Raw genomic sequence first — 14,173 nt, forward strand, 5'->3', positions numbered from 1 at the left:
GGCAACAGGTAGGTTTAAAAATGAGACGGCGTGTTTAACGGTGAACTTGTCAACCGATTCTTAAATAATCCACCATACCTGAAAAAAGAAGTTGCCGGCGGTACACGAAGGAACCGAACGATGTAGTTCTTAATCTGAGATTACGCCCAATGTGTTCAACTAGCTCAGAGTCGCGCGTGCGTATATGGAGGTGGATGTAATGATCAAAAAAGGACTAAAACGACGAAAAACAAAACCTTGACACTATGTGTGTTTGCGCGCCATGTTGGAGCGTGTAAATGTTAATACAAATCACATAGGTACTCGTGTGTATGGAGAAAAACTGTGGTGACAAGTGAAGAGTGGTGAAAAACTTGCAAATAAATATACAAATCAATGTGCAGTAATCAACATGTGTCTATTAACAAAGAGCCTATGTGTAAACATATTCAATTGTCATTATTCCTTGCTCTAAAATACCAACGGATAATTTTCAAGTCTACATGCATACAACAGTAATACAGTAGTCACAGGTAACATGCTAAGTCTACCCTGTAATTAATCCCTTTCGGATCTTGTGTGTCTAAACGTTTAATCCAAAATACCTCCCTCTGAAGTAAAGTCTTTGTCATGCTTTTTCCGGGTGTCGGTGCAACCACTTCAAGGACCTGAAATTTAACTTGAGCAATTGAATGTCTGTTAACCTCCCAATGTACTGCCAAGCTACTGTTTGGATTCTTGTTGCGAATTGTATTCTTATGCTCAGAGATACGAGTCTTGATTTTGCGTTCTGTTTTCCCTATGTACAACAAACCACAGGGACATTGTATGGCATAAATCACATTCATTGTATTGCAATCAGCATTTAGCCTGGTTATAATTGTTTCTCCTGTATGGGAATGTTTCACTGTGTTGGTCACTATAACGTTGTTGCATTGAACACAGTTCTGACATCTTCTCATTCCTTTGTGGGTTGCTTGCGTGACTCGTGATTTTGATTTCAATAACTCCTTAATGTTCAAAGATCTCTTGTAAGCAAAAATGGGTTTACTTCCAAACAGTTCTTTAAAGTCGGGCTCATTGCTCAATAAATCCCAATGTCGATAAATGCTTTTCTTAATTTCATTCGTACTGGTGGAATATTTGGAAACAAACACCTGTCGTTTTTCTGTGTCTTTAGTCTTGTTTTCTAGCAGAGAATCTCTGACTTGGTTTTGTACTTTTTCTCTCGTCTTTTCCAGACGAGTCTTAGGATACTTCTTTGATGCATATCTCGAGATGATTGTATCCAGGTTAGATTCTAATGTCTTGAAAATTTAGTACTCAATGACATCAAGCAGATAAAAACATGGAAAAAGCGGAATTGGAATTTTTCTAAACATGAACGACTTGTTCTTAAGGAATTAGCTGATGACCCTAGGATACATATTCAGCAAGCAGACAAAGGGGGTGCAATAGTTGTTATGGACCAGCAATTTTATGGATCAAAAGTGGTTGATCACATATCTGACTCAGACACTTATCTCAAACTGGATCATGAACCTATCAAAGAATTGAAAAGCACTCTTGATTGTATCCTAGAACATGCCGAGAACATGAAGTGGATCACCACAAAAACTAGACAATTTTTGACAGTTCTGTTTCCCAAACAACCAGGAATATACATGCTGCCAAAAATCCATAAGGACCTTACCAACCCTCCTTTTAGACCCATTGTCACCGGGTGCGGCACCATTTTTGAGCCCCTGGGTCAATACATTGACCAATTCCTTCAACCTTTTGTTCAATCATGGTATTCTTATACAAAAGACACTACTCATTTTTTGCAGAAATTGGCGAACACCCAAACAAAAACAGGAATGATAATGTGCACCTTGGATGTCAAGGCTTTGTACACCTCCATCCCTCATGTAGCAGGGATAGAAGCTGTCAAATGGGCACTCCTTAAATAGGAAGAATTACCAGCAAATAAAAAATTTCTGTTGGAACTCCTTCATTTTTGTTTGCATCATAGTTACTTCAAATGGGATAATGATTTTTATCTACAAAACAAGGGAACATCAATGGGTTTTTCCGGGGCACCGGCATATGCCAACACCTATATGGCCAGATACGAAGAAACCTTTCTTCTGAAGGACAATGATTGGGTTGACAATATAATCCTATATTGTCGTTATATTGATGATATATTCTTGATTTGGCGGAACTTTAAAGAAATGCTTGAACAAAAAATCTCACAATTGAACACATACGATGAGAACATTCAGTTCACAAAAAATATTGAGATGAAAGCAATTCCATTTCTAGATGTTTTGGTGAAAATAGAGGATGATGTTATTCACACTGAAGTGTATCACAAGGCTACAGATAAAAACACTGCACTAATGTACAACAGTTTTCATTCGAGGAATCTGATTAGTAATTTACCATACTCTCAAATGTTGCGAGTGAAAAGGATCTGCTCAGAGAAAGAGACATTAGAATCTAACCTGGATACAATCATCTCGAGATATGCATCAAAGAAGTATCCTAAGACTCTTCTGGAAAAGACGAGAGAAAAAGTGCAAAACCAAGTCAGAGATTCTCTGCTAGAAAACAAGACTAAAGACACAGAAAAACGACAGGTGTTTGTTTCCAAATATTCCACCAGTACGAATGAAATTAAGAAAAGCATTTATCGACATTGGGATTTATTGAGCAATGAGCCCGACTTTAAAGAACTGTTTGGAAGTAAACCCATTTTTGCTTACAAGAGATCTTTGAACATTAAGGAGTTATTGAAATCAAAATCACGAGTCACGCGAGCAACCCACAAAGGCATGAGAAGATGTCAAAACTGTGTTCAATGCAACAAAGTTATAGTGACCAACACAGTTAAACATCCTCATACAGGAGAAACAATTATAACCAGGCTAAATGCTGATTGCAATACAATGAATGGGATTTATGCCATAAAATATCCCTGTGGTTTGTTGTACATAGGGAAAACAGAACGCAAAATCAAGACTCGTATCTCTGAGCATAAGAGTACAATTCGCAACAAGAATCCAAACAGTAGCTTGGCAGTACATTGGGAGGTTAACAGACATTCAATTGCTCAAGTTAAATTTCAGGTCCTTGAAGTGGTTGCACCGACACCCGGAAAAAGCATGACAAAGACTTTACTTCAGAGGGAGGTATTTTGGATTAAACGTTTAGACACACAAGATCCGAAAGGGATTAATGACAGGGTAGACTTAGCATGTTACCTGTGACTACTGTATTACTGTTGTATGCATGTAGACTTGAATATTATCCGTTGGTATTTTAGAGCAAGGAATAATGACAATTGAATATGTTTGTTTACACATAGGCTCTTTGTTAATAGACACATGTTGATTACTGCACATTGATTTGTATATTTATTTGCAAGTTTTTCACCACTCTTCACTTGTCACCACAGTTTTTCTCCATACACACATGCGTACCTACGCGATTTGTATTAACATTTACACGCTCCAACATGGCGCGCAAACACACATAGTGTCAAGGTTTTGTTTTTCGTCGTTTTAGTCCTTTTTTGATCATTACATCCACCTCCATATACGCACGCGCGACTCTGAGCTAGTTGAACACATTGGGCGTAATCTCAGATTAAGAACTACATCGTTCGGTTCCTTCGTGCACCGCCGGCAACTTCTTTTTTCAGGTATGGTGGATTATTTAAGAATCGGTTGACAAGTTCACCGTTAAACACGCCGTCTCATTTTTAAACCTACCTGTTGCCATCCGTTACTTTGTAGAAATATTTTTCAACGTTAAAGTCGTTGAAATGCAGCGTGTGAGAAGGCGGTTTTGAAAGAGGCAACGCGAGAACCTGCAGGGCAGATTACATCACGGAAGGTCCGTGGATTGAATGTGATTAGTGTGAGTTATTTTTTCGATCAATTTAGAATCGGTTGACAAGCTCACCGCTAAACACGCCGTCTCATTTTAAAACCTACCTGTTGCCATTCGCTATTTTGTAGAAACATTTCTCAACGTTAAAATTGTTGAAAAGCAGCATGGAAGAAGGCGGTTTTGAAAGAGGCAATGCGAGAACCTGCAGGGCAGATCACATCACGGAAGGTCCATGGATTGTATGAGATTAGTGTGAGTTATTCTTTCCATCATTTTTTCGACTATTGGCGTGCATTTTTTTGACTGTCATGGGGCTCATAAATCTTCATGCTTTACAGGCACTAGACGAGACGGAGTAGATGCTGTACTTCCATCAATCTCACAACTTTATTTCTTTATTCAGGTATGTGCTGAGACCATTTTCGTCCCGCATAAGTTTGTTAACTTTTGGGTGTGGTGTAGCGTAGTCAGTCATTCTTTTCTTGTTTATAGAAGATAGCTACGCCTTTGTGAGATTACTTCGGAACCACTAGGACCCCGAACATATTCCTTTTACCACGATGACTAGCATTTTTTCAAACACACACAGGTGAGTATTAATAGGATTTACGTATTAGGAGGTTACAGATTCTGGAGTTTAGGTTGTTTCTATGTTTCTATTTTTTCAAAGAGTTTAAATGCATGCGAAGAGCACGCTAATGTACAGCCATTGATTGACATAATGTTGCTCATGTACTAATGTTGTTAAACACTGCGACCTATGATGTTGGAGGTCTTTCAATATCGTGAATGTATATATTTTTTGTGTTTTTCAGGTACAGCCCCTGAAGAAGGGCCGTGTGGCCCGAAATGCATTGGGCATGGGCATCTTTTGAGAGATAAAATGGATTTTTAAAAAGTATTGCATTTCAAATATCAATGTAATGTTATGACATACAATAATGTTCTGATGGACTAAAATATCTCAGTAAAAAAAAGTTCTGAATCAATCTATCTAGTTGATGTTTTTATATGAAATTATGTACATCTGATGAACATTGTTTATGAATTCCAATCAGGACTTGCAACAGTGCACAGAGGGCAAGCAGTTTCGCTTGGTTGTATTATTGACTATTTACTTGCCCAAACGGATGACAGGGATGATCCGGAGGGGGGTTCTGTTAGTGATTAGCTCCATTGAGAACACATGGCATTGTAGACAGCTGCCTGCCATCGCATATACGACTTACTACTTATTATTCCGACATGCTGGCCAGTACCTTGCCCTGTCCCTCATACCTATGCACGCTACTCTCCTCTATACCATTTGCTGACACTACACCCGCAGGCGTTGCCGTTGGGCCCTCCCCTACCGTGCCATCCCTGTAGCCCTGATCATTCCGTGCACCCTCATCACTGCGCTTGATACTACCCTATAACCCTGTACATCACCACTCTCCTTCAATTGACCACACACCACCAAGAATGTTGATATGTCATAATGTGGTGCTGTTGGACTATCGATACATACCACTATTATGAAGTCCCTGAACTCCATCCCCCGGTATGTTTGTGAGACCTCACAGTTTTGTTTGGTTAGTGTTAGAATTGGAACAACAAACAAAAACAAAAAAGAGAAAGAAAAAGAAAAACCCTGTTCTACTGCAATACATTCTCAAGTTTACATTTCTTTTCTGTACTAGATACCGGACACTCATTACATAATCCTATTTTACGCTGCCGGGCCTCCGAGATGTCGGCTCTAATGCTGTGTTATATATACTACATCATCCTCCTCGTTCTGCATTTAACGCTGCCGGCCTCCGGGTTGTAGGCGCACAAAGCAGTGTATTATCTGTTACATGCCAATAAAGCAGTTTGAACGCCCCAAAAAAAAAAAAAAAAAATTTAAATTGGACATAAAAATGAAAGGTTAAGAGGCAGAAAGGAAATAATAGGGGGGACCACCCAAAGGGCTGACAGGTCTAATAATCATGTTCCGTTAATTTATCTAATTTCACTTTTCTTTTTACCTAATTTATGTTCAACATTATTCTCTTCATATAATTACCATATTTACAGAGTTCTCCAGTCCCTCGCCAAAGGCGTGTTAAAGGAAAGCCTGTCTGCGCCCGTCCATGCTCGGACCGTGCTCACCGCCAACCCCCTGCCAATTTTAGGCTGCAACCGAAGGAGATAATTAGCTACTCCAGAAGCAATCATCTTGAACTAAACATTTCGAGTAGATATTGCTTCCCCGGCTAAGGAAACAAAGGTTAAGGAAAAAGGAAAGGTTAAGGAAAAAAAGGTTACACAATTTTGGCATTGTGCACTAATAAATGCTTGGTCACTGATAAAACACAAGCATGAATTTGCAGGCTTTGTAGAAGCCCATGCCCTTGACATTTCGTTTGTGGTGGAAACCTGGGCTGATGCTGCATCTGACCCCAACATGATTATTGCCACCCCAGCAGGCTTCTCCATTGTTACGAAAGAGAGGGAGGCGAAAAAGGGATGGGGCATAGCCATAGTTTATCGTGATCATCTGAGGGCAATCCTTACTGATTTCCAGACTAAACCAGATTCTGAGGTGCTGCCCTTTAAAACCAAACTTAGTCACACTTATTCCTTTAATGGACTTCTTATGTATTGCCCACCTAACCTTAGAGCCAACTTTATACAGACTCTCAGTCAGTTAGTAGAGTATAAGGTCAATTCCCAGCACTATACTATTTTATGCGATTTCCATTTGGATAAGTTGCAGAATAAAGATTGATGACTAGTGCAAAGTAGGAACAGATTATTAGGGGCTCTATTCATAGGGCAGGGCATTTGCTTGATACCGTTTTACAGACTGCCAGCTTTTGGTATCCAACAGTATACTTCAATTACAGGTCATATCACCCAGCGGTTCTGTTTACCTTATCTATACCGATTACCTCTGGCAGTAAGAGCATTCCAGCCACAATGTACAAAGGGCACCAATGGCACAGTGTAGATGCCACAGAATTGATTACTCTATGGGAAAATAGTAGACCTTCTATTTCCTCTGATCCAGAGGTGGCATCCTTGTAGTATCACTCTTGGATTGGCTTGATAGTACATGGTCTAGTGACCTTAAAACCTGAGAAGGCAAACAGAGCTACCTCTACGGAACCCTGGTTTCAGAGGAACTCAGGCTTTTAAAAAAGCGATGCCGCCAGCAAGAATGGCGGTGGAGACAAAATTATGCCACCACCGAGAAAGAAATTTATAGGGAGCTGATCAAGAGTATAAAGAATTGATTCACAAGTCAAACACCACCTATTTCTCGAATAAAAATAAAATCCACAAATAACAGCGCTAAAGGATTATTTGCCACAGTTCAGAAACTAAGCAGAACCCCGGAGACTAGAAACTGTGCCATTGAGCAAACCTTTTGTAACACTCCAGCGTCTTTTTTCTGCAAAAATGTATGTAGCATTTACCATGCATTTGCCTTGAGTCACTGTCTGAGAAGGTGTAGCGCCTTTGCTGAGAGTAGTGGGGGTTTTGGGTAGTCTAACAGACCAAAAGGGTATCTTAGTAGCTAATTCTGCTCGAATATCAATTTTTTCATTAATCTCTTATGACCAGGTTCTCCAACGTCTTCGTACAACCAAAGCTGGCTCCCCGGCAGATCCTTGTCTCCCTAGAATAGCTCACATAGCTCTGGATCCTATTGCACAGCAACTCACTGAAAGGTTTTATCTCATTCTCAAAACAGGAATATTTCCAAACATTTGGAAAAAGGCTTCCATTCTGCCTCTGTTAAAAAAAATAAAAAAACAACTTCAACTCTTTGAACCCCAGTAACTACTGCCCGATTTCCCAGTGGTGCTTGAAAAATTCTTTAACAATTCATGAATCAAGAGCAGACTACTTTTATCAATACCAAACCTAATTTGTATTCTACGCAGTACGGTTTTAAGAATGAGCACAGTAAAGAGCTTGCCCTGAATTCAGTGGAGGAGGAGGCCAGATGTGCAGTCGACAACGGAGGAATTGCCGATCTGATTTTGCTGGACCTCTAGGCTGCTTTCGATACCATGGACCGCAGCTTATTGATAAGTCGCCTGCAAGAAATTGGCAAAGCGGGTCAGCTCTTTCTCTTTTTAAATCTTTTTTAACTTAGTGTGAGCAAATTGTGGAACTAGACAGTTATGCATCACATACTTTTCAACTTCCTTGTGGGGTTCCACAGGGCTCTTCATTGAGCCCCTCTCTTTTTAATCTATACATCACGCCTCTGGCCAGGCTTATTAAATCATTTGGCTTTACCATGGTGTCATATGCCGATGACACGCATATTATTGTTTCTGTCACAAACACTATTCAGGACACAGCTTTTAAGTTTCATAGTTGCATGCAACATGTAAGTAAGTGGATGATGGAGAAATACCTGAAGATAAATACAAACAAAACCAAAGTATTGCTCTTCAGCAGTAACTCCTCCTTTTGGTCTCCTGATTGGTGGCCTCAGGAACTCACCTCGCTCCCTATTCCATTTACAAAGGCAAAAAAGCTGGGAGTTATCTGCAATGCAGCCTTGTCCTTCGAACATCAGGTGAAGGCCATTGCCTCATCCACCTTTTTTACATTAAAAAATGTTAAGAAATATCTTCCCATTTATACCTCTGGATCTTCAAAATCGATTGTCTCAGTGCTCATCTTATCTAAGTTAGACTACTGTAACACCCTCTTTGTTGGTTTACAGAAGGGTCTTCTTAACAAGCGGCAGGTTCTACAGAATGCAGCTGCTTGCTTATTATTAGGGATTACCAGACATTCTTCAGCTAAACAAGCAATTAAATCCCTCCACTGGTTTCCTGTGGAGAAGAGGATTGATTTTAAGGCCTTCCACAATCACCTACCGGAATACCTAAAGGACTAGTTCCTTTGGTATGATCCGCCAAGAAATCTCCAGTCATCATCTCAAAAGCTTCAGTTTTCTTTAGAGCCTAGACGCTTTCGGGTATCAGTTTGCGTCCTATAAATAAATAAATAAATAACTCCATCGTTAAAATGCCCATTGTCGTCTTCACTAAATCGCTTTAGAAATATGTTTTTAGTTTTCAGAAGACAACGAAACTCTCTTAGCACAGGTAATTTGTGGTGGGTGCAGACAGTTGATATAACAAGATATATAATTGCCAAGTTACATTAACCCGTTTGACGCTCATGACGAGCTCAGCTCGTCATCAGGCACAGTGGAGCAGTGCTCAAGCTCGTCATGACCGCCGCGGAACGCCCAATCGGGGATAATTCCCCTCCTGTGCGGGGCATTCCATTGAGTGGGCGGAGTCGTGACGAGCTGAGCTCGTCATGAGCACAGCTCCACTGTGCAGCGTGACGAGCTGAGCTCGTCACGAGCACTGCAGCGCCACACGCAGCTCCCCTCCCCCCGCACCGCGGGGGAATTAGCCCGCGGGGAAGGTGTTAATACCTTTTGGCATTATTACCCCCCCCAAGATTTAAGTCTCAAGATTAATTTTGCAACATCCTGAGAGACACTAATTAAAATAATGATGATAGTAAAAACGCTGTGTAGTAAAAACAAACTCTGTCTGTTCCATTGTGTATAATGTTTAGATAAACAGATATAATTATATGGTCACAAATGTAAACATTCGGAAAACGTTTGACTTTTTAGGGAGATATGTTTCCTGTTTTAATAAACTATTGTTTTGCAAATTCTGTGTATGTGATTTTGTCAAAAGGAAGCATCCATTAATTGTGAGATGTGATCTAAAATGAAAATATTTTTGGATAAAGAAAGTTTAAGAATTAATGGTATAACACCAGGGTTGTTTTTGATATTTTCACCAGAATGAGTGAATAATGCAGAAATAGGCACCGAACTAAACAATTCTGATATTATTCCTCATACCAAAAATAATTACTTGTAATTCCGGGGTGAGTTTTCATCTAAGAACTGCCAGTAGGTGCAGTTTCTGTAAGTGATTTGATGTGCACAAATACTGCATTGGAAGTCTTGAACTGTTTTCTGCCAAGTTTATCATATGCAGAACCTTTTTAAAGTATCAAATAAAGATATATGGCACACACATTGGTGTGAAAGTCAGTGTTTTTGCTAGTGTAGGAAAGCTTAACATTTTGGAAAGTATTCCATGAAACTTCGCAACAGGTATGAAAAAAACTTTTAAACTTCACATAACCCTACTAACAATTCAGGACCATCTATTGACCCTGAATGGCAACAAAAGATCTGCGGCTATAACTCTCTACCCAGCTGGCAGCCCAATTGCCCTTAGTTGACACCATGGCAAGCAATTTTCCAGCTATTCTGTTCAGGCAGGGAACGGATTTCACCAGTGCATATAAAACTTCTTGTCTATCGTGTGCTCTTAGTATCCTAACTTTGCATTCTTTTCATATAACCTTTCAATCCTAAATTAGATGCTGGTTGTCTTTACCTCCAAGACAACGACCTTCTCATAACATTAATTTGCCTTGTTCTTTAGTCAGTTCATTGTACCCTCCTTGTTGTCCAGTGTCTCTATCCTATCACGGGATCCCTCACTGGCAAGCAGAAGCCTGAAGGGTCTGATAATCCATATTCTGTTTTTGAGGGCTGTATGAGTGAAAACATAATCAGATCCTTTGTCTTTCTTCTTTTGTTTTCTATTCTTTGTTCTTCTCTGACATCATTCAGGAGTAGTCTTGTATGTCACGCAGCCTTGTTTTGGATATCTTCTATACAATTTTGGGTTCGCTACAAAAAGGCCTTTCAGTGCCAAACCTCCTCTGCCTGGGGGCTGTGTGACCCTAGTGTCCACTGGCATAACACACAAATGAGAAGCCTTTCTTCTTTGCCTTTCTCCGCATACTGTATCATACCCTCACAGCAGTCACCCAGATGGCGCTCTGCTTACAAAACAAAGCATAGGTGAGTAGCAGAGTTCAAAGCAAAGCTGGAGGTTGTCATGTTTAGGGGTCTCAGTGCTGGGAGGGTGAAAACATCCGCCTTTGGTGTCTACCACCAGGGTTTCAAGACTTTTAATCTAAAATGTTCTGCCTTACCTTTCTTGTGTAATTTTGAGGCAAAACTTGTGAGTTTAAGGAATTAGGTAAAAAGATGATTTTTTTCCTGAAGTGATAGCATCAATGGCTTGCCAGTTCTAAAACTGGAATATTTTGAACTTCATAACAGTCGGATTTTTTTTTTTTTTTTAAAGTACATTGTCTATTGGCAGTTTTTATAGGTCTGTGTTGTACCTGCTGCCCATCCAGTGTGAGTGTGGTGTGGAATGTTGGGGTGGATGATGCGGTGGAATGTTGGATGAGTGGAGTTTGTTGGGTGAATGGGCTGAGCAGCAGGAAGGCTGCTCCTGGTGGGGATCTACTCAAGATCTTAACTTGGAATAAATATGCCTAAAGATAGTCACCTTGGTTTATCCACTTGTGTTCTTGTGAGAGTGCCTTTATCTCACTGTTGGGGGTGGGAAACATCCTTAACATCGCGGGCAGTACACCGCGATGCTGTTACATCGTTACAACGACCGCGATGTAACCACGCTATGCCATTACTAAGCAAGTCTTTACATCGACTTGCGCTAGATGGCATGCTAACATTTCAAATAGTGTAGTTTACTATCCTAACACCTTCCCTAATGTTCTGTGGACTGGAATTGTAATAGTAAATTACACTTTTCTAATGTTAGCATGCCATCTAGTGCAAGTCGAGGTAAAGACTTGCATTGTAATGGCATAGCGTGGTAACATCGCAGTCGTTGTAACCACCGCGATGTAACGGCATGCGTTGTACTGACTCGCGTTGTTACGTCATACATCAGTTGGGGGTGTGTGTGTGTGAAGGCTCTTTGTCACAGAGCCTCTCTTGCCTACCACTATTTTTGGGGTTGTGGGTGACATTGGTTTGTTACCTTTGTGGGCAATGTTTTGTATTTGACCCTTGTGGTTGTTGTGGGACTGTGTGTATCTTTCACTGTATGGGGTGTGTGTGTGAGAAGGCTCTTTGTTGCGGAGCCTCTCTTGCCTACCACTATTTTTTGTGGTTGTGGGTGACATTGGTGTGTCACCTTTGTGGGCAATGTTTTGTAGTTGACCCCCTGTGGTTTTTGTGGGAGTGTGTGCATCTCTCACTGTTGGGGGTGTGTGTGTGAGAAGGCTCTACCACTATTTTTGTGGTTGTGGGTTGACTTAGGTTTGTCTCCCTTGTGGGCCTTGGTTGGAGTCGACTATGTTGTTGAGTCTCTCGTGTCTACCACCTTTGTGGGCCTTGGTTGGTGAAGCTCACTTCGCCTTTAGCTTTGCGTTTTCGCTGAGCATGTTCTGTGTGCTTGTCCTCCCTTTCCTTCCACCCTTTAAGCTCGGAGGTTGTGTCCGAGTTACGCATTTGTCCTGTGGTGTGTTTTCTTCTGCACCGTTGTGGTTTGTTCCCCTTTGTGTTCACCTTCATTTTCGGCTTGGCCAGCTGGTATTTTTGTGACTTAGGGGTTGGTTGGTTGTGCGTGGTGTAGTTGTTTGCAGGTTTGTTTGTTTTGTGTGGTAAGATGTGAGTTTTGTGTGGAAAGGGAGTGGATGTGTTTAAATGTTGTCTTTCTCCCTATAGATTGATTTACCTGTCCAGGTTGTTATTTTCTTCTTTGTTAGTATGTAGGTGTGCATTGTTGTTTTCCCTGTTTTTTTGCCTTATGTTGACATTCATGCAAATTGCTATATTCTCCAGCGCTTTCCTGCATTTTTGGATGTTAACTTGTAAGCCCATTGTACTGTGTTTTCCCTGCTTTTCATTCTACTGGTTTGCCCTCTATCATTCTTATGTCTTTGCAATGGTACCTTTTCAGATTTATGTGCATGTTATTTTCACTTCGATCATTGCATTGTGTTTTGTTTAATATGAGGAAGGGAGAAGTGTTGTACCTGCTTCTCAGTCAGTGTGAGTGTGATGTGGAATGTTGGGGTGGATGATGCGGTGCAATGTTGGATGAGTGGAGTTTGTCAGTTGGGAGAATGGGCTGAGCAGCAGGAACGCTGCTCCTGGTGGGGCTCTACTCAAGATCTTAACTTGGAATAAATATACCTAAAGATATAACATGGACTGGACATTCTTATGTTCACCACAGTCTGCTCTTACTTAATGGAAAGGGTGGGAATGTGTTGGAACTTAAAAGAGTATACCATTCCAGAAACTGGACAGAATTTTTCATCCATACACTTGCATGTCTTTCTCTCAAAACGTATCACCCAAATAAAAGAAACAAATTGTAACATAAATTGAAAAATTTAGTCTAAATTACTTGCACCCATCACTTTATCACATCAAGCATTACAATCCAGAGAACCTGAAATTTGAGCTATATTATACATTTTGCATTAGATATTAATGTGTTCCGTCTAAGTTGATAGGAGGTATAATTTTGGTTGTTTTACTGTATTAATGCTCTGTGTACATACACTTGTAAACAAAACAAAGTCTTTGATGCTATAAAATGTTGACCTGTCAGTGACTCCTCTAGTTCTTAGACAGCTAATTTACATAGTTTGACTGTAACAAGTGCACTTCCCAGGACACTGTAGAGAGTCATCAGCCTCGCAGTTAATAATATAGAAACTCACAGAAAAAAATGGGCTGGTACTACCTGTTGGGGTCTTAAAACGTTTGACATTGCCATCAATTCCAGTACAAACTCATAGGATGTCTGCTGGTCTTTACATTTTGATGGCTTGCTGGATTGGGTTGCTAGATTTGCATGTTTACTTGCATGTTTATCCTTCATGTCCTTGCAGTGAATTCTTTGCAAAGGAATTGTATGAAGCAAACGAGAGAGCGAGAATTGAAAAAGAAGAAAGAGAATCAATAGAGAGTCCTCCAGTACCCGTGCCAACGCCGACACCAACCCCATCACCAAGGAGCAAGAAAAAGAAAGGAAGCAGCAAAGGTTTGTAGTTTCCTATTTCTAATTGTGCAGTCATGGTTTACATATTATAGGACAAAATACGCCATCTTCTAGGTTTATATGTGGGAAACATCAGTGTACTTCTGAGGTTATCATTCTATTATTTATAATTCTGGGTCAGCAGTGCATCAATACTGCCCATTGTTTGCCTACATTATGTGTCTTGTGCAGTGAAGCATTATATGACCTTTTCTGCGATGTCATAGTGGACCTTTTCTCCTATTTGTTAACTTCGTGACATCACAAACATGCACTTCACAAAGCATCTTGATGTTCATTTCCGCTTTAACAAACAAGCTTTAAGAATACAATTAACTATTTTTGTTCTTTTTTTGTCACCAACATAGAGTGGTCAATAATGGAAATTTGTTAAT

The 14,173-nt window shown here is 40.3% G+C and overlaps 1 protein-coding gene across 1 annotated transcript in view; it reads left to right on the top strand.

Moving 5' to 3' along the window:
- The window catches only part of ENO4 (enolase 4), a 578,809-nt gene that overhangs the window by 93,350 nt on the left and 471,286 nt on the right, over positions 1-14,173 (top strand). The window contains 1 exon segment of the mRNA XM_078643902.1: positions 13,630-13,781. Within this exon segment, the coding sequence (XP_078500028.1) occupies positions 13,630-13,781 (152 nt within the window).

The sequence above is a fragment of the Lissotriton helveticus genome, chromosome 5_1 (genome assembly GCF_964261635.1).
Source record: "Lissotriton helveticus chromosome 5_1, aLisHel1.1, whole genome shotgun sequence".
NCBI classification, from domain to species: Eukaryota; Metazoa; Chordata; class Amphibia; order Caudata; family Salamandridae; genus Lissotriton; species Lissotriton helveticus.